Genomic DNA, 18,765 nt, shown 5'->3' with positions numbered 1-18,765 from the left:
TGCTGCAGCGAGTCTCAGGCTGGGGCCACGTTCAGTGTTTGGGACCCACTGCTTCCTCATACACTGTGAAGCCTCCCAAAATAAGACTTGGTTAGTTCCACTTGTGCAGGGCTGGCTCCAAGTTTGGCAGGGTCTGGGCCACATGCTCTCTGGTAGGGGAGACCCCTGGCTGAAATGCTGGTGGGCTGCTGCCAGTTATCACAGGGACAACACTGACCTAGAGTCATAGAGTTGGAAGGGATCCTGAGGATGTAGATTAATCCCCTGCAATGCAGGGATATGCAGCTGTCCCATACGGGGATTGAACTTGCAACCTTGGCATTATCAGCACCACACTCTAGCCAACTGAGCTATCCAGACCTAGGTGAGCCAAAAGGTCTGTCTCAACATAAGGCAGATTCCTCTGTTCTTATGACTATGAAATGGAAAAAGGTTGCCTTACCTCTGGAGCCAGAACCAATACACCGTAACCTCTACTCTTCCCTGAATTTGCCCTACCAACAAGCAGCTATTTGGGCTGCTGCTGAGCAGCTGATATATTTCAGGCACAGCCTGGTCCTCTGAAGCCTGCTTTCTTCTAGGAACTGGAGTACAAAAAGCTACATGAGCAGAATGCTTAGCAGCTCGCCATGAATCATGGAACTGAAAAAGGGGGAGAAGTCAGTGTGGAGCATCAGTTCACGCTGTCCTCTGTCACAGATGCTTCCCTTAAAAGTGTCAGAATAGATGACCTGGATGTAGGGAGCAGAGGAAGGGGAGGGGAGCCGACCCTGGTAAAGACCCTGAGCATCTTTTCACTGTATCATGGAAGTTGCAGGCATCTCACACGAGGGTCCTACATTGCTGCTTCTCTTCTGCTACTCCTGTTTAGGCAGGCATCATTTAACAATCTGGGCTCCCCCTGAAGGCTGCAGCAGCCAGCCAGAGGAAACTGCCCTGTCAATCTGAAAGGAAGCTGAAGGGCAGCCATGGCGCTTGTGTACAAAGCAGATTTTGAGCCGGGGGCACGCAGATGCAAAAGAGAAGTGCAGAGCGAAAACGCAGGGACCCACAAGAGCGTTAACCCCATGGCCTGCTTTAGACAGCGATTCCCCTCTCAGCCTCTCCCCAGAGAAAAGCAGCTGCTTTAGCTCTGCCAAAATGTCACCGATCAACCTCTCCTTTTCAGCAAAGCAAATGTTGCCTCCCCATTCTCCAAGTCAGCACCAATCCAGATAGCACAACCAACAGTGCGCCTGCCAGAGTCTCCCAGCAAGTAAGCAAAGGGGTGGGCTGGCAGGGGGAGAAGTGAGGGGGCGGAGAGGAAGAGAGGAAAAAGCTGGAAGACGCTTGTCAAATCCCAATGCCTTTCTGTGTTAAATCTGTAAGGCATCCGAAAGATCCAATATGAGAATCTTTTGCTAGGGAGACTCAAGGGAAATTCCAGTAAGTTGTAATACTGAGTACAAGGCAACAATGCAAGTCAAGTTCCCTGGAAAGATGATAGATCTTCATCAGCTTAAGATCCATCTGTTTAAAGTCATAGAATAACAGGCTTGCAGAGTTGGAAGGGACCCCAAGGGTCATCTAGTCCAACCCCCTGCAATGCAGGAATCTCAGCTAAAGCATCCATGACTTTTAATAATAATAATTTTACTATTTATACTCCGCCCATTTGGCTGGGTTTCCCCAGCCACTCTGAGCAGCTTACAGCATATCTAAAATGGCCATCCTAACCTCTGTTTATAAACCTCCAAGGAAAGAGAGTCTACAGCCTCCTTACGGAGTCCATTCCACTGTCAAAAGGATCTTACTGTCAGAAAGCTTTTTCTGATGTTTAGTCAGAATCTCCTTTCTTGTAACTTGAAGCCATTGTTTCGAGTCCTACCTTCCAGAGCAGGAGAAAACAGGCTTGCTCCATCTTCCATGAGACAGGTTTTTCATTGTGTCCCCTCCCCCACGTGTATGAAACTATTTCAAGTCAATTGCTCACAGTGACAATTCTTAAGTTCCTTCCACAAAGTAGGGGTGGGTGTGCACGTTTGGTGCAGGTGGGGTCCTTTAGTGCAAATGGGGCACTGCTCCATCAACCTCAGTCTGCCCCCACTTGCCTTCTGCCTTACTTACAAACAGTCCAGAGGGTGTTACATGGGCTGCCACCTTCCTCTTCTTTAGCTGCCATTGTAGAACTCAGCCAGTCATTGGGTCAAGCTCTGCCAATAACTGATCTAGCTCCGCCTACTGTTGACCTCTCTTCCTTCTGCCCTACTGGTCCCAATGGGCATCAGTCACCACCACTGCTAATCCAACAGTGGGGTGGGGTGTTTCTTACAATTCTGTGTTGCACTCTTCCCTTTTGTTTTTGTTTTAAAGCAGTGCACTGTTACAGATCATGTGCGGAAGTTAACTTACAAGGGCTACAATCCAAGTTGGATAGTTTCCTCCCAGGGGTTCCACAACACAACCATAAACTAGTGAGAAATGAGTGCCGCGTCAAAAACACACTTTATAGCTGTTGGTTAAGCTACAATTCCGGGCTTGTAATGCAACTTTTATAGATTTTGCAGTGTTTTAGCCAGATTTTTTAAAAGGCAGGATATTAATGTTTTAAAGGACAACAGAACCTACTTCATTGCCCTCCATCCAGCTGCTGCCACATGGCCAAAGCCCTATGCATGATGATCAAGCAAAAGGGAATTACAAGTAGGAAGGCATGTTTTTAGTTAATTTGCTAATGGCTACCCACATTGGTTCCATTTTCTGTAAATTACCAATTAGACCTGCTGTGTCTTGTTTTGATCAAGGGGTCTGTACAGTTGCTGGCCAAATAAGAGCTAATTCTTCAATGCTCCATAGCATTTGCCATCTCAGGGTCCAACAGTGGCTTTAAGTACCTTTTAACAAAACAGGCCCAGCTCCCCGTTGGAGACTAATTCAACAGGAATTTCCAGGCCAGTTGGATGAAGTTTTTGATTCAGCTGTGATCAAGGGCTGTTTTCAGACCCCAATTTAAATAGGAAGACAAGCTGCTTCTATTAAGTATTATATAACTCGACATAAAAGTGGTCTATTGGTTTACACCTTCCATATACTTATGTGCAGCAAATGAAAAGACTGCTGGACAGCGAACTCTGAGCAAAGGGAAAGTGTGGTCAACAACTGGCAGCTGTTTGTCACAGAGATTAGGCCATCTCACATGGTATGCTCTAAAACCACTTCTTGGAGGATTCTGACATGACTGAAACAGCATGCTATGTGTAAGCCCAGTTGAGCCCCTGATTTAATGGTGGATCTCGACCTTTTCTCAGATCTGGCATTTGCCCTCGATTTTTGAATAGTTCAGATTACCGTATTTTTCACCCCATAGGACGCACCGGCCCAGAGGACGCATCATGTTTTTTGGGGGGGGAATAAAGGGGAAAAAAATTATTTTCCCCCCAGGCGCTTGTGGGGCCGGCAGCGGGGAGAAGCGCTCTTCTCCCCACAGCCCGCCTTCAGATCAGGTCCGGGGACAGCGGGAAGACGCGCTGCGCCTCCCAGCTGTCCCCGGAGCTTGCGAGGCTGGCAGCGGGGAGAAGCGCTCTTCTCCTGGCCGCCCGCCTTGAGATCAGGTCCGGGGACAGCGGGAAGACGCGCTGCGCCTCCCAGCTGTCCCTGGAGCTTGTGGGGCAGGCAGCGGGGAAAAGCACTCTTCTCCCCGCCGCCGGCCTTGAGATCAGGTCTGGGGACAGCGGGGAGACGCGCTGCGCCTCCCAGCTGTCCCTGGAGCTTGCGGGGCAGGCAGCGGGGGAAAGCACTCTTCTCCCCGCCGCCCGCCTTCAGATCAGGTCCGGGGACAGCGGGAAGACGCGCTGCGCCTCCCCACTGTCCCCGGAGCTTGCGGGGCTGGCGGCGGGGTCTCCCTGCCATCAGCCTCCAAACCACTTTGGGAGACAGCGGGATGGCGGCGTTCCACCTCCCTCTGTCCCCCGACCTTGTGGGGCTGGCACTGGGGCTCTCCTGAAGTCTGGAGAGCGAGAGGGGTCGGTGCGCACCGACCCCTCTCACTCTCCAGGCTTCAGCGAAAGCCTGCATTCGCCCCATAGGATGCACACACATTTCCCCTTCATTTTTGGAGGGGAAAAAGTGCGTCCTATAGGGCGAAAAATATGGTAGATGTTCTTCTGAGCATCTTTTTGTAAAACGGAGGTATCTTCTACTGTGGCTGTGTTATGGTACAGATTGCCATTTTGGGGCAGCCTGATTATTTTCATCCAGCTCTCAAAACGAAGGACAAGCACTATATCCATCCAAAAATCATTTTTATTATTAACATAATCTTCCCATTGAGCCAAGTGGGTTTATAATGCATAAGGAATGTCGGTAAATATTCCGTCTTTAGCATCTTTTTACATATTTCCATTGATAAATAAACTCTGAATTCACATAAAAAAGTTAAACTTAAATAACTAATATTTTCTTTTCATTTCTTCTTCTTCTTTTAAACAGGCATACATTGGTAAAATATAAATATTCTTGTACACAACCTCTCTTCTAAATAAAGGCAATAACAATTAGCTACACATCACAGTTATAAACAACTAAAAACATAAACCTTTCGGTTAATTTGTCTGCCTGGACTACTGCAGAGATGGAGCACAGCAAATTTCACATTTTGATTCCGGGCCCAGAGAGGTTGAAAGACATGAAGAGAACGGGTCTTTGACAGGCTTGGTTAAAAATAGGCTGCTCTGCCACTGAATTTTAACTCGAATCTATTATTCTACAGTTGGTGTTTGATTCTATTTAAAGTTTTACATAACACTCAGATGTCACCTAATAAAACATGGCACAATACCCATTTGAACAATAGCGTCAGGCTTTAAAACTACTACGGGGCGAAGATGCAGGTGATACGTGGGTGGTGGCGTGTGTGTGGTTCCCCCACACTTCTGGTAAGTTCTTTCTCTGCATTAACAATAAGATGCTGTATCACGTCCGCAGTCAGAATCCCCCACGGTAATGAGCAGATTGCCTGTTTTGTTGCGTTACCTCTCAGCCTGAAGAGCCGCCCTTCGAATCAGGAGGAAGGCTTACGCAGCATGCTTCCCAACATTCTCACATGATGATTCATCCATTTACCCGGACAGCCTTTCAGAGGACTCGAGGGATGATGGTGAAAGGGACAATGGGGCTGCTGGCCTCGAGCTCCAGCGCTGTCAGGAAGCACTCGGTTGCCGCATCGTCATTGCCCTGAGCTTGCAAAACCACCCCGAGGCCATTCCAAACCTCGTGAGCCGTGGAGTTCACCTGGACAGCGTCCCTAAGGATCTTCTCGGCCAGGCTGTACCTTCCAAGCTGGTGAAGTATCAAAGCCTGCAGCGGGCAGAGAAAAGAGCGCCATGGGAAAGAGGTTGAGGGAACGGCAATGAAATACTGCAAATTTAAAAAAGAGAAGAGCACATTCTTCGGTCAGGGCAAATGAGAAGACCATGGCAACAAGGCTGGGCCATTACCAAATCCCAAAATATTTGGGCAGATTCTGTAAGAGGAAGAGCACATGCTAAAACGGAAAATGAACGGAAGATGGATGTGTGCAGAGGCTGAGCCTCCGGTGATTTAGCTGAGAGGAACTCCTAAAGGGCAAGTGTAGGCTGTGCAATCCTGGAGGAAAAGGCAGCTATTCAACAGCACTTCTTGCAGTTTTCCATTACAGTTAAGACAAGCAGTATGCATTCTTCATCAGCACACAAATAAACAGTTCAGTTGTACACATTAATGTGCAATTATTAGATTCAGTGGAAGGGAGGCATTCCACCTCTATGTCAAGCAATTGGTAGGGAACCAATTTTTTTTTTGGAAGAGGGAAGGACGCCCCCATAAAACAGGATTATTTTTCCCAATGGGAAGTTTCCTCTTTGGTATTCTCAAATAAGGGCAAGCTTTTTAAACTCCTAGAATAATGAGATCATCCACCTATTAGTCAATTGAGGACTCCTTCCACTTCAAATTCTGGCAGGTAGAAGCTAGCCTTTTGAGAAAACAAACAGAACAGCAAGTGGCTATAAACTATGCTTTGTAAACATAGAAAACAAATTAAACGAGTATGTAAAGATCACGATACACTATGCATACATGGAACCACTCCCCTCCCCCCGGGACATTCACTCTAAGGCAAACGTTTTCAACCTTTTTGAGTCCATGGCTCCCTTGACCAACTACATTCTTTCTGCAGCACCCCTGTGGGGCTCAGGAACCCAGTTGTGTCACCCCTTGCCTGCAGAGCTGGCAGCCTCTCACCCTTTGAAAAATACCCTTCTGTGTGGAGCGTTTCCTCAGCCTCTTCTCCCCTCTCCTTGGGAGTCCTCCAGGTAGCTGCTACCACCACCCCTGGTCTATGAGCTGCCCCCTCACACTGCCCCACAGAGTCCTGGGACTTGTCTGTCCATTCCCAACAGCAAGGGCTGGCAGACTGGCTGGCTGAGCTCCCTCACCTGCTTACTTGCTTACTCTGAGGCCGCCTCAGCTCCTGGCAACCAGCACCCCCTGGCCAGCCCCAGAGGCACCATTCGCCTGGGGAGCTTGTAGCCAGGGCCGCTGCAACAAACAGCTGTGCAGGCCTTTGGGAGGCAGAGATGCGAGAGGGCATCAGAGGAGGGAGGGAAGGAAAGAAGGCCGGAGGCCAGCATCGCCCGCAACATCCGAGGGTGCCACGGCACACTGGTTGAAAACCACTGCTCTAAGGTATATAGAGGTGACATTTCCCATTCTGTTGATTGTTCTTAATAAGCAGAATGTACTTTAGTGAGCTCTGTTTATACACAGTATACCTTTAAATAAAAAGAGTTCTTTTCAGTCAGCCACTATAGCTAAAGCATCATTAGATTTTATTTATCCTTCAGAATTCAACCATACTGGATAACTAGCATTTTTAAAAATAACAATGCCTTTATAACAACTCTGTGATGTGACTCTGCTTGGAATATTAGTTTTCTAAATTAGTATTAAGGGGAGGGGTATTCCAGCTGTATCAGTTGCACATACAGAGAAAGGTACAGGTTTTGTACTGACTGTGAGGACAAGGTTAAAAGTATATCAGCAAATAAATGAATCCAGACATCTCCTCCTTCTTAGGGATTTTATTGTCTATCTAACGGATTAAAAGGGTAGCAGAAGTAGCATGGCTGCTTCTCTAAAGGAAGCATGAAATGATCCAGGAAACTATTTATTAGTGCTTTCGTTTGAAGAAAGGGCACATGTGACATTTAATCTGTTTATTCTAATCGGGCAAGTGCTTTGGGCAAATGAGATAAAATCTTAAAAGCAGCATTCAGATTTGAAAATATGAATGTAGTAAAAAACAAACAAACCCAAGAGGGTTTTACAATGCAAACATTCCTTGCTAATCCTTCCTCTCCACCTGACTCACAATAAATGAACTTTGCATTCAAATAATAAAAACTGACAAAAATTAACGGGTAGTCAAACTATATTTTTGTGTCAGTTAAGGCTATTGGAATATAATATCCATTCTACATTGAAACACAATATATTTTTTACATTATTGGGTATTAGTGATCCTACTTTATCTAGGATCTTCAAGAATCCCTCTGGTCAATGGCAAAATTACAGCTTATTCAAATAGTTCTAGATTCTACATCTAATATTTTGGGCAAAACTTCACCAGATAATTTATTTTGAGTTCTTTTACTGGTGGATTATTGATAAATATAAGGCACCATCTCTCTCTCCCCCAGGTCCAAATCCTAAATATGCCAGGAGAAGGCTATCAACAGAATATATTATTCATTTAGAGATGGAAGGGTTTCAAAACAGTTACTTGTTTCTCTTCTGAAGGAAAAAGAAAAGGATTATTTATTTATTTTTAAAAAGTAAAGTTTGCAAGTCCTCACAATAAAAGAATTGAACTGAAGTAGACAGTGGAACACTGTTTGTATGCAATGTATGTCTTGACCATGTTATTATGTTTGTTTTTCATGCCTGTTCCTGTCTATTTGATTGTACAATGCAAACTCTCTGGTATACTACATAAATGCAGCTGTGCTATAGTGAAAAGTCCAATCCTCATTGTTGTTACCCTCCCGCCCTGTCGCCCTCAAACAAACCTTGGAGCTAAGGTATTGAATTGCTTTCCCTTGCTGCAAAACTCTTGTTGCTAAGGGGAAAATGCTCTTCTGCTTGACAACAGTGTTTTCATAAGGTCAGCCGTGGTTGTTGCTACACGCTGAACTTTATTTTGCTCCAAAACAACAACAAATGAATGCATGAAACAAGTTAGTGCAATTCTAGAAGAATTTAAGATGAAAGCAGCTCCTTGCAGAAGAAAGAAAAGCTTTGTAATGAGGAACATTTGAAATGGAAAGAGTGTACGGTTTGTTTTAAGCTGCAGCACTCCAGAATGGCAAATATGTATTTTAAACATGACAATCCACTGATGTTTCCACTGGTTTCAAGTAAACTAATTAAATCAATTTCAAAAGAAACTAAAAGGGACCTAGATATATTTAAAGTAAAGAATGTACCAGTGCCGTTTTAGGCGCACCATTGGTCTAACTGGGCATGAGGATGCTTGCTGCGTTAAAACTCATCCTGAATTCATACTAGCCGTAACAGCTCGTATCAAATGAATAAGAGCTGGAGTGAAATAAAAATATACTTCTATTTTATTGTTACTGAATTCTAAATCACTCTCTTTCTTGCTGAGAAATCTTTGTTTATTCCTTAAATGCCATGCTGATAAAGGGAGGCTCATGCTGCTTAAAGAAAACATTTGCCTTCCCCAGCCTCAAGCCCTCCAGAGGTTGTCAGATATTACAACTCTGCACGGTCCCTGACCATTGCTGAAGCTGAGGGAAGCAGTAGAGAAAAAAAACATATGGAGAGCACCAGGTTGGTGTGGGGGGGGGAGCAGGGGCATAGAAGGGAGATGGTGGTGGGGGGACGACCGCCCCGGGTGTCCTCACTGAGGGGGGTGAGATTCAGCCCGCCACCTGCCTGCGACTCCCAAGCCTACCCCGAGCCGTCGGGGTAAGGGGGGGAGCTATGCTGCTTTGCTAGCGGCATCCCCCCTTCTCCCTTCATTTTGACAGCTTTGGAGTTCCAGTGACTTGGGAGTCGTGGGTGGGTGGCATGCCGAATGTCCGCCAATGGGCAGCTAGCTCCTCCCCCAGCTTCAGGGCACGCCACTGGGGGGAAGCCAAACTATTTATTTACTTATTTGTTTGGAAGGTTTACAGTCGTACCTCGGCTTCCGAACACCTTGGGAGTTGAACGATCGAAAACCCGGAAGTGTGTGTTCCGATTTTTAAACATTTTGAAGTCGAATAGACTTCCGGAATGGATTCTGTTTGACTTCCAAGGTATGTCTGCACAGGCTGTCCTAAAGCAGAGGCTTACAACAAGGAAACAACTTGAAATTAAATAACAATATGGTAAAAGTATGCTACAGAAGAAAGACAAGTTGCAGAGAATTTTTTTTTTAATAAATCTTAAATAGATTAAAAGGCCTGGGAAAATAAAAAGGCCTTCATTTGGTAGCGAAACACCACCAAAGCAAGTGTCAGGCAAGCTTTTCTGCTGAGCATGATTCAGGTGATGTATCTTATTGGCCTAAAAATTGTGAATGCACAAAGTAGCACAATACTCTACATCTTTTTGGCTTTGCACCATGGGCAGGTTGAAAAACCAAGTCCTGTGGCCCATTTTAACAAGATGTGTAACTGGCCTGCAGTACTGCCTCCAGGTTCCTACGGCAAAAGAACACAAGACCAACTGCTTGCCGCCCTTAGATATCCATTTCTGTTTAAATCATAACACTTCTCTTCAAATGCAAGTTGCATCCACCCACACAACTCAGCTGCATGAGGCCTGAGTCACACACGGTTTTAAAATGCATCTCTGCAACAGTCAGAGCTAGGAATTCGATCGCAGCAAAAGGAACAGGAAAAAAACCTTAGATTTTTCAGGAATCCAGCTGCACCAAAAAGCCAGAGTTTGTACAATGACAGGACACCTTTGTCAGTAATACTACCAGACAGACAGTTTCCCTTGGCCTCTTTTTTTTTAGTACATCTTGCTTTTACATAGGTTTTCTTGATCAACTCCAAAGCTCAAGCACATCATTGTCAATTTTTCTGCTTTTTGTATCATTGCTCCATTTATCACCCCACCTCAGCAGGACAGTTATTCATTTATTTCTCAGTAACTAATGGCTGGCACAAAATGAACATGGTGGCAGCAGCAGCAACAACAACTACTACTGTATACTACAATTATGTGCATTTGGATGAACATTTCTGCAGTTTATGAGAATGCTGGTGCTGTAAAAAGGCTGCCTGACAAAGTGCCTGTATCTCTCTGTATGAACACAACACAGGGCCCTCTACGAAGTGTGTTGCTTTCAGTCCTTTTTTCTAAAAAAATTTTTTAGAGGTACTCTCATTTTCCTACTCATATTAAAATACTGCCCCTCAATGAGGCCAAACTTAGATTCACAAAATGTTTAGGGGTATGCGTACCCCTGCGTCCCGCCCCCCCCCCCGGAAAAAACCCCCACTGGTTGCTTTCATAAAGGGTGGTGTGAATCTGACATATATGGAATAAATTCACGTTGAATGGCAGTAAATCTAAAAAAATTCCTTCCAGTAGAATTTTTTTATTTTGACTATGGCAGACCAACACGGCTACCTATCTGTAACTGGCAGTAAATCTGTTTTCTTTTGAAATTTGTGCTTTGTTACATCTGCACAAGTGGGTTATGTGCCAAGTCAGAAACACTTAAATCCATTAAAGTTCATTCTGAGCTGCCAAGAAAACAGTAACATTCATGGTTTTGAACCTGCGGTAAAGTGGGGGGGGGGGGAATCTGAATACAGGAAATGGAGTTGGCCCTGATGAGTCGAGTAGGAGAATTGTATTTCTACATTGGCACAACTTCTCTGTCCCTCATTTCTAAGCTTATTTTCTCACCTCCTGCTGGCCCTGCTGTGTATTTTACGAAGCCATTTATTTCATAGGTGTATAGATTCAACTGAATAGCTGTTTTTAATTAAAAGCAACAAAACAAAATGAGATACGATGTTTTGCTTTCTAGTACAACAATACTGGTTACTTAAGTCATCCTTCCCCAGTATAAGCAGAAATGATTACAGAGAAGCATTTTCAATCTGATATGAATCTAAACATTTAATCAGCGGAAGAGAAAAGTAAATAATATTGATACAATGATACATGGCTCATACAAAAGATGATTGAGCTTTGTTTATGCAGGATAGATCTCTGGATAACTTGCAGTAGAGCACCAAGGATTTCCGATTACCAACTGTTTAACAACAGAAATAGCCTTTCTTTTCTATTTCCAAATTAGGCTACTGAAACAAATCAACTGTTGTTGTTTTGTATCTTTTACAGGTATTATACAGTAGTAGATAGGTAGCCGTGTTGGTCTGCCATAGTCAAAATAAAAAAAATTCCTTCCAGTAGCACCTTAAAGACCAACTAAGTTAGTTCTTGGTATGAGCTTTCGTGTGCATGCACACTTCTTCAGATACACTGAAACAGAAGTTGCCAGATCCTTCTATATAGTGAGAAGGTGGGGAGGGGTGTTACTCAGAAGGGTGGTGGGAATGGGAGATAGGCAGATAGCTGAGAGAGCCTGTTGACGACTCTTAACGACTGTAATAGGTCTTACAGGAAAAGGCAAGGGGTGAGAAGGTGAGAAATGGTTTAGTTATGTATAGTGAGATAAGAATCCAATGTTTATGTTCAGCCCAGGTCTTTCCATGGTTTTAAGTTTGGTAATGAGTTGTAATTCAGCAGCTTCTCTTTCCAGTCTATTTCTGAAATTCCTTTGTAGTAAAACAGCTACTTTGAGATCTTGTATAGAATGTCCTGGGAGATTGAAGTGTTCTCCTACTGGTTTCTCTGTTTTGTGATTCTTGATGTCAGATTTATGTCCGTTTATTCTTTGGCGTAAGGTTTGGCCTGTATTTTTATAGTAGTGTCCAAAAAATGTATTTCTTGCATAGATTGATTCATTGTAAGGTTGATTGTGGGGTGAAAATCATTAAATTTCTGGTGAAAGGTGTCCAGGGTCTGTTGACCATGTGTCCAGATGATAAAAATATCGTCAATGTATCGCAGGTACAAGAGAGGTTTGAGTGGGTAGGAGTTCATCCCAAACATACCAAACAGTCCATTGTATATAGCCAGGCACTACGTTACAGCCGCATCTGTTCCAATTCTACAGACAGAGACTCTCACCTAAGAGATCTACAGCAAACCTTCTCAGAACTAAAATACCCAGCAGATGAAGTTAGACAACAGATCAACAGAGCCAGACTGATACCCAGAGAGAACTTGCTGCAAGACAGACCCAAAAAAGAAAATAACAGAACACCTCTAGTCATCACATACAGCTCCCAAGTTAAAACAGTGCAACGCATCATCAGAGATCTACAACCTCTCCTGGACAATGACAGTTCTCTTTCTCAAGCTCTGGGAGGAAGACCTTTCATTGCCTACAGACAGCCACCCAATCTTAAACAACTCCTAACCCACAATAATACTACAACCAGACTTAACACAGACACTGGCACCAGAGCCTGCAATAAACCCAGATGCCAACTTTGCTGCCACACACACCCGGACAACACCATTACTGGCCCCAACAACATCACACATACCATCTCGGGACTATTTAATTGCTCATCGTCTAACATTGTTCTGCCCAGACACTGAGGTCCAGCTCCGAGGGCCTTCTGGTGGTTCCCTCATTGCGAGAAGAGAAGTTACAGGGAGCCAGGCGGAGGGCCTTCTCAGTAGTGGCGCCCGCCCTGTGGAACACTCTCCCACCAGATGTCAGACTTTTAGAAGACATCTGAAGGCAGTTTAGGGAAGCTTTTAATATCTAAGGACTATTGTATTTTAATATTTTGTTTAGGGAAGCTTTTAATATCTAAGGACTATTCTGTTTAGGGAAGCTTTTAATATCTAAGGACTATTGTATTTTAATATTTTGTTGGAACCCACCCACAGTGGCTGGGGAAACCCAGTCAGATGGGCGGATTATAAATTATTATTATTATTATTATTATTATTATTATTATTAACATTATTAACATTATTAACATTATTAACATTATCATCCTTCTACAAGTACTTTTCTGGTTTCAATAATGAAAATGCATTGAATTATAGAGGCCATTCAGAAGCCACACACAATCTACCTTGCTATTGTTATCCTCTATCCAACTTCAGTGTACAAAGAGCATCACAAGCACTCTCAGGTGAACTAGGCTGAGCAACTTTGCCCAGGGCAGTGGCGTAGCGTGGGGGGTGCAGGGGGGGGGCCGGCCGCACCGGGCGCAACATCTGGGGATTAGGGTTAGGGGGCACAAATTACTTGCCTTGCCCCGGGTGCTGACAACCCACGCTACGCCACTGGCCCAGGGTCACCCCAGAGAACTTAGTGGGCACATAGAAATAATGGATCTATATCCCTCACATGCTACCCACCTGCATCAAAACTTCCCCTCCCTTCCAATAATTGTGCTTTCTGCCATTCTGAGCAGACATTTTGCCAAGATTTTCACTGCTAAGATTCTTTGTACAGCAGCTAAATAACTGCAAAGATTTCCAAGAAATGAGTTACACATAAATGTGAGTGATGTGAGGAGGCACTTTCTCTCTTTTCCATGCATTTTTAATTTTGTGTCAAGATGATATACACATGATTCGCACTAACTAAAGCAACGCATAGGCACCAACTGTCAGCTCAACTGACCGGTACTTCCCCTATTTCTTCTTCTACTGCTTAAAAAGAAGAAGCCAAGCTGAATGATGCTTTCAAAAAGTTAATATTTCAAAGTATTAGTTTGTGCTATGGTTCAGCATCAAGGTCATCATGCTTTCACAACCACAAAACCTAAAATATTACTTTTAAAAAAATGAAAGTTGGTACTCCAAATTCCAAGATGACCCAATGGGAGAAGTCACAGCCTGGGAAAGGAAAATGAATGAATTTGAGATGTTTAGGTCTGAAGTATGGGGAAGTATTGTTTCAGAAGACATCTGAAGCCTTGTTTAGGGAAGTTTCTAATGTTTGATGTTTCATTGTGTTTTTAATATTCTGTTGGGAGCTGCCCAGAGTGACTGGGGAAACCCAGCCAGACGGGTGGGGTATAAATTATAATACCGTATTTTTCGCCCTATAGGACGCACTTTTCCCCCTCCAAAAATGAAGTGGAAATGTGTGTGCGTCCTATGGGGCGAATGCAGGCTTTTGCACCGACCCCTCTTGCTCTCCAGGCTTCGAGCAGCTCTCCACAAGCCGCGGGAGCCTGGCGCGAAGTCTTTATTCCCCCCCCCAAAAAAAACCCCTAGGTGTGCCCTATGGGCCGGTGCGCCCTATGGGGCGAAAAATACGGTAATTACTACTACTACTACTATTACTATCAGAAGGTAGAACAGCTGGATGTTAGCCTAGAGAGAATATTTTGAATAATTTTTTTGTATGTAACTGACAGGTGGAAGTTGGAAGTTCCTTCCTTCCTTCCTTCCTTCCTTCCTTCCTTCCTTCCTTCCTTCCCTCCCTCTTCTATTCCTTTCTTCCCTCTTCTATTCCTTTCTTCTCTGGGTGAGAGACTCCTCAAGAGAGAGCTCCACAAACTAGATGCCACAACCACAAAGACTGTAAGAAATAAGAAGGGAACTTCTAGTCCAGCATTCTGTTCTCACAGTGACCAATCAGATGCGTTTGGGAAGCTTGCAAACAGGACCTGACTGCCACAGAGCTTTCTCTACTTGCGATCTTTAGCAATGGGCATGGGCATAGCCAAGGAGGGGCAGCTGCCCCCCCCATCAATAAAAAACCAATAAAAATACATAGCAAACTTGAGGTTCTGCTTCCTCAACAAAAGACCTGCTCCCCCCAACAAAAATCCTGGCTCCACCCATGGCGATGGGTATTCAGGGGCACACCGCCACAGACAGCGGAAACCGTTGACGGCCATCAAGGCCAGCAGCCTTCTCCCCTCTTACCACTTGCCTCACCTCAGATGGCAGGAGGAGAAGCAAAAGCGACTCCCTTGAAAAGTCAAGCCTTGGGTAAAGAATATATACTTGGGGTTCTTACTCCATTATTAACTAGTTACATGTAAAACACATTTTTATCCAAAGCGAAAGTGTAAAGAAATGTGTGCACAGCTCCTGGGCTTCCTGTGCATGGTGCTTTCTAGCATCTCCCAAAGAGGACTGCATGATGCTTAAGCTTTTAGCTCCCTTGTAATGCTAACAGGGCCTTTTGTCTCTGTGCTCTTTCAAGGTTGGTGGTTTGCTAATGGTCTGCTTTGCTCCCCTTTTAAAACCTGACCATTAAGTGCTATAAAAGACCCTTTCTTCCAGGTCAAATGCTATATGCGAGGAAATGTGGCTTTGGGGCATGGAAGCTTCCTTTTAGCATGCCAAATCTTTGTCAGCGTAACTTCTCTGTCCAATTTTCCTAAGCAAAAGCCCCGAACAATGACGCAGAGCTATATTCTCAAAGACAATGTCAGGGTCTCAATATGTATGATCCGGATGCTTCCCTAAAAGCCTTGCTTTTTGAAATAATGCCACAATATAAACTATGGGTGCTCGGGACGCGGGTGGCGCTGTGGGTTAAACCACAAAGCCTAGGACTTGCCGATCAGAAGGTCGACGGTTCGAATCCCTGCGACAGGGTGAGCTCCCATTGTTCAGTCCCAGCTCCTGCCAACCTAGCAGTTCAAAAGCACATTAAAGTGCAAGTAGATAAATAGGTACCGCTCCAGCGGGAAGGTAAATGGCGTTTCCGTCCCCTCTCTGGCCACATGACCCAGAAGCTGTACTCCCGCTCCCTTGGCCAATAAAGCGAGATGAGCGCCGCAACCCCAGAGTCGATCACGACTGGACCTAATGGCCAGGGGTCCCTTTACCTTTACAAACTATGGGTAAGCAGAAGATAGGGCATGGGGATCCAGCCAAACGCACTCAGAACCCCTCTTCAGACCTTCTTGCTCAACACAGGAAAAAAGCAGGTGGAGAGGTGGAAGCAGATCATGGAAGACCGAAGTCAAAATATTGCAGTGTGCAGAGCTCCTGTTCAGTGTTCCTTCCAGGCAGCCATCCTGTCTCCTAGAATGCTCCACCGAAATCTCCCCTCCTGGTTTTCCACCCCTAGACACTCTGCGTCCTGTGGCCATTGAGTACGCTCAATCCTTACTGGTTTATTTTGGTCTGAAGATTTTTCATACTTCAAAATGCTAGGGCTTCCCAGGATGTGCTGATACCTGCCAGTTTGGCCACACAAGGATCCACACTTGGAGAACAAGTTCATTATTACACACAGAATTATTTATTGGCCAAGTTTTTCTTTTAGACAGCTTAATTCACAGGTGTCAAACACAAGGCCCGCGGGCCGAATCCGGCCTGCCAGACCTCGTCATGTGGCCCGTGTAGCCGCCACCAGCCGCCACCTTTTATTCTCGTTTTTTTTTTTTTACACAAGAAAGCCGCCTCTTCACCGCATGCGCAGCAGCCTACAAGCCAGAGAACGTCTGCCCTCTAGAGGCACTGGCAGTTCTACACAGGAAACCTCCACTTTACATAGTCCTACAGATACAACTGGCCCTTTGAGGGTGACCAAACTGCTGATGCAGCCCCCCAATGAATTTGAGTTTGACACCCCTGGCTTAATTGATAATCGCTAAGCACTAAAAATCTAAAACTAATGTGAAGCAAAGAGCCAGAATCACTCACCCAAGGGGCACTCCTAGAGAGGAAGGTCTTTGGGAACCTTCTGACATTCACCAGGTTTAACCAAGAGGAGCCACCACTGAAAAGGCCCTGTTTCTTCTCCCCACTCCTTTTATTTAAACAGGACCAAGTGTCCAGATAAAGGCCTTAACATTCGACAAAGTGAGTAAACACGATAACTATTCTGCTGCATTCTGGTGTAGCGGCTCAGTGCAAGGAAAACAGCATGCTGGATTTAAGTATAGCATCTCACAAGGCTATGCAAATATTACAACTGTAGAACTAAACAGTGACAAAGATCAGAGAGAGAGAAAAGATATAGGCAAGCAGCAAAGAAAATTACTACTTTCATTGAATTGCCTGCAGCTCACCCAGTCCTTAAGGATCATGGGGGGTAACGGAATATAATCTATTCTCATTCAACCTCACATCTTCATGGCCAATTTTGCAGCAAAACTGATAATCAGTTCTTAATTAATATTATAACATTAAATTGCTTTAAGAAGCCTTGAATAGGAGAGCCACTCACCAAATTAAAAGGTAATACAGTGCATTATCTAACTGAGCAGACACTATAAACACATTATCAAGCTTCCTTACATTTTTATTTTTTTAAAGATGCACGTTCTTCTAAAACCAACAACACATGCTATACTTAGTCAAAATGAAGTTACCATCAGTTAATATTCAGGAAACAGCACTGCTACTGAGCATTAGTCATGATTTAATTGGCTAGCTGATTAATCAGTTGATTTACTAAAATTCTTAGTTGGATCATTTAAGTTTCTATACATAATTATGTCTGGTTCAGAAATCATGGAACCGCAGTTAAATTGGCCTATATACTAGGCAAATATTGATACCAATACATTATAAAAAAAAATTGGCAAGCTGATACAAAATTAGTATGTTGCCGCACCAGTGGGCTGAATTGCAGACATTCAGCATCTCCTTGAATTCTGTGAAATAGGCTAGGTTTCTTGCATCCTCAAGAATTCTCTGCCCATTCTTTTAAGGCAAAACTATATGTCAGGCTAAATGTGTTATTAATAGCTACATGAAGTCTTTAAAGCAATTTAATAGCAGTTTCACCAGGACAGCAGTGTGCACGGAGAATTTAAGTGTTTATTCCCAAGCTGTGATCTCCATGAGTCTGGCTATGAGTCTTGGGAAAAAGTCTGAAGTAGTTACTAAGGACACTTTTAGTATCATGTGTCATTTGTCCTAGTAAATCGGGGGGGGGGGCGCTACACCTTGTACATCATTATTATTTTAAATTATGAGCTTGGCTTGACCCTCATGACAGAACACTGTTCTATGATATGCACAATTTGACAAAACATTAAATAAAACATGCTATATAACTCTTTTGAATTATGGTGCTGGATGAGACTCTTGAGAGTCCCATGGTCTGCAAGAAGAACAAACCTATCAATTCTTAAGGAAATCAGCCCTGAGTGCTCACTGGAAGGACAGATCGTGAAGCTGAGGCTCCAATACTTTGGCCACCTCATGAGAAGAGAAGACTCCCTGGAAAAAACCCTGATGTTGGGAAAGATGGAGGGCACAAGGAGAAGGGGATGACAGAGGACGAGATGGTCGGATAGTGTTCTTGAAGCTACCAGCATGAGTTTGACCAAACTGCGGGAGGCTGTGGAAGACAGAAGTGCCTGACGTGCTTTGGTCCATGAAGTCACGAAGAGTCGGACACGACTAAATGACTAATCAACAACAACATATAACTCTATTGAAGAATGCACCTTGTTAGGTCAGTGAAGTTCAACACTAGCACTTTAACCAGATACAAGAGGAGTGAATCGCAATGACATCCTAAGTTTGGCTAGAAATGATCTACTTACAGTGGTGCCTCGCAAGACGAAATTAATCCATTCCACGAGTCTCTTCGTCTAGCGGTTTTTTCGTCTTGCGAAGCAACCCTATTAGCGGCTTAGCGCTATTAGCAGTTTAGCGGCTATTAAAGGCTTAGCGGCTATTAAAGGCTTAGCGGATTAG

General features: G+C 44.3%; 1 protein-coding gene across 3 annotated transcripts in view; it reads right to left on the bottom strand.

Moving 5' to 3' along the window:
* Nucleotides 1-4,263: 4,263 nt before the first annotated feature.
* Nucleotides 4,264-18,765, bottom strand: part of TTC7B (tetratricopeptide repeat domain 7B) — a 106,616-nt gene continuing 92,114 nt past the window's right edge. For all 3 annotated transcript variants that reach the window (XM_082232652.1, XM_082232653.1, XM_082232654.1), the window contains one exon: nucleotides 4,264-5,334. In XM_082232652.1, coding sequence (XP_082088778.1) covers nucleotides 5,113-5,334 — 222 coding nt within the window. In that variant the 3' untranslated portion in view covers nucleotides 4,264-5,112. The remainder of the gene's footprint in view (nucleotides 5,335-18,765) is intronic.

The sequence above is a fragment of the Podarcis vaucheri genome (genome assembly GCF_965113315.1).
Source record: "Podarcis vaucheri genome assembly, chromosome: 1".
In the NCBI taxonomy this organism is placed as follows: domain Eukaryota; kingdom Metazoa; phylum Chordata; class Lepidosauria; order Squamata; family Lacertidae; genus Podarcis; species Podarcis vaucheri.
The sequence above is the reverse complement of the archived record's forward strand: the minus strand, read 5'-3'. Positions and strand labels throughout refer to the sequence as shown.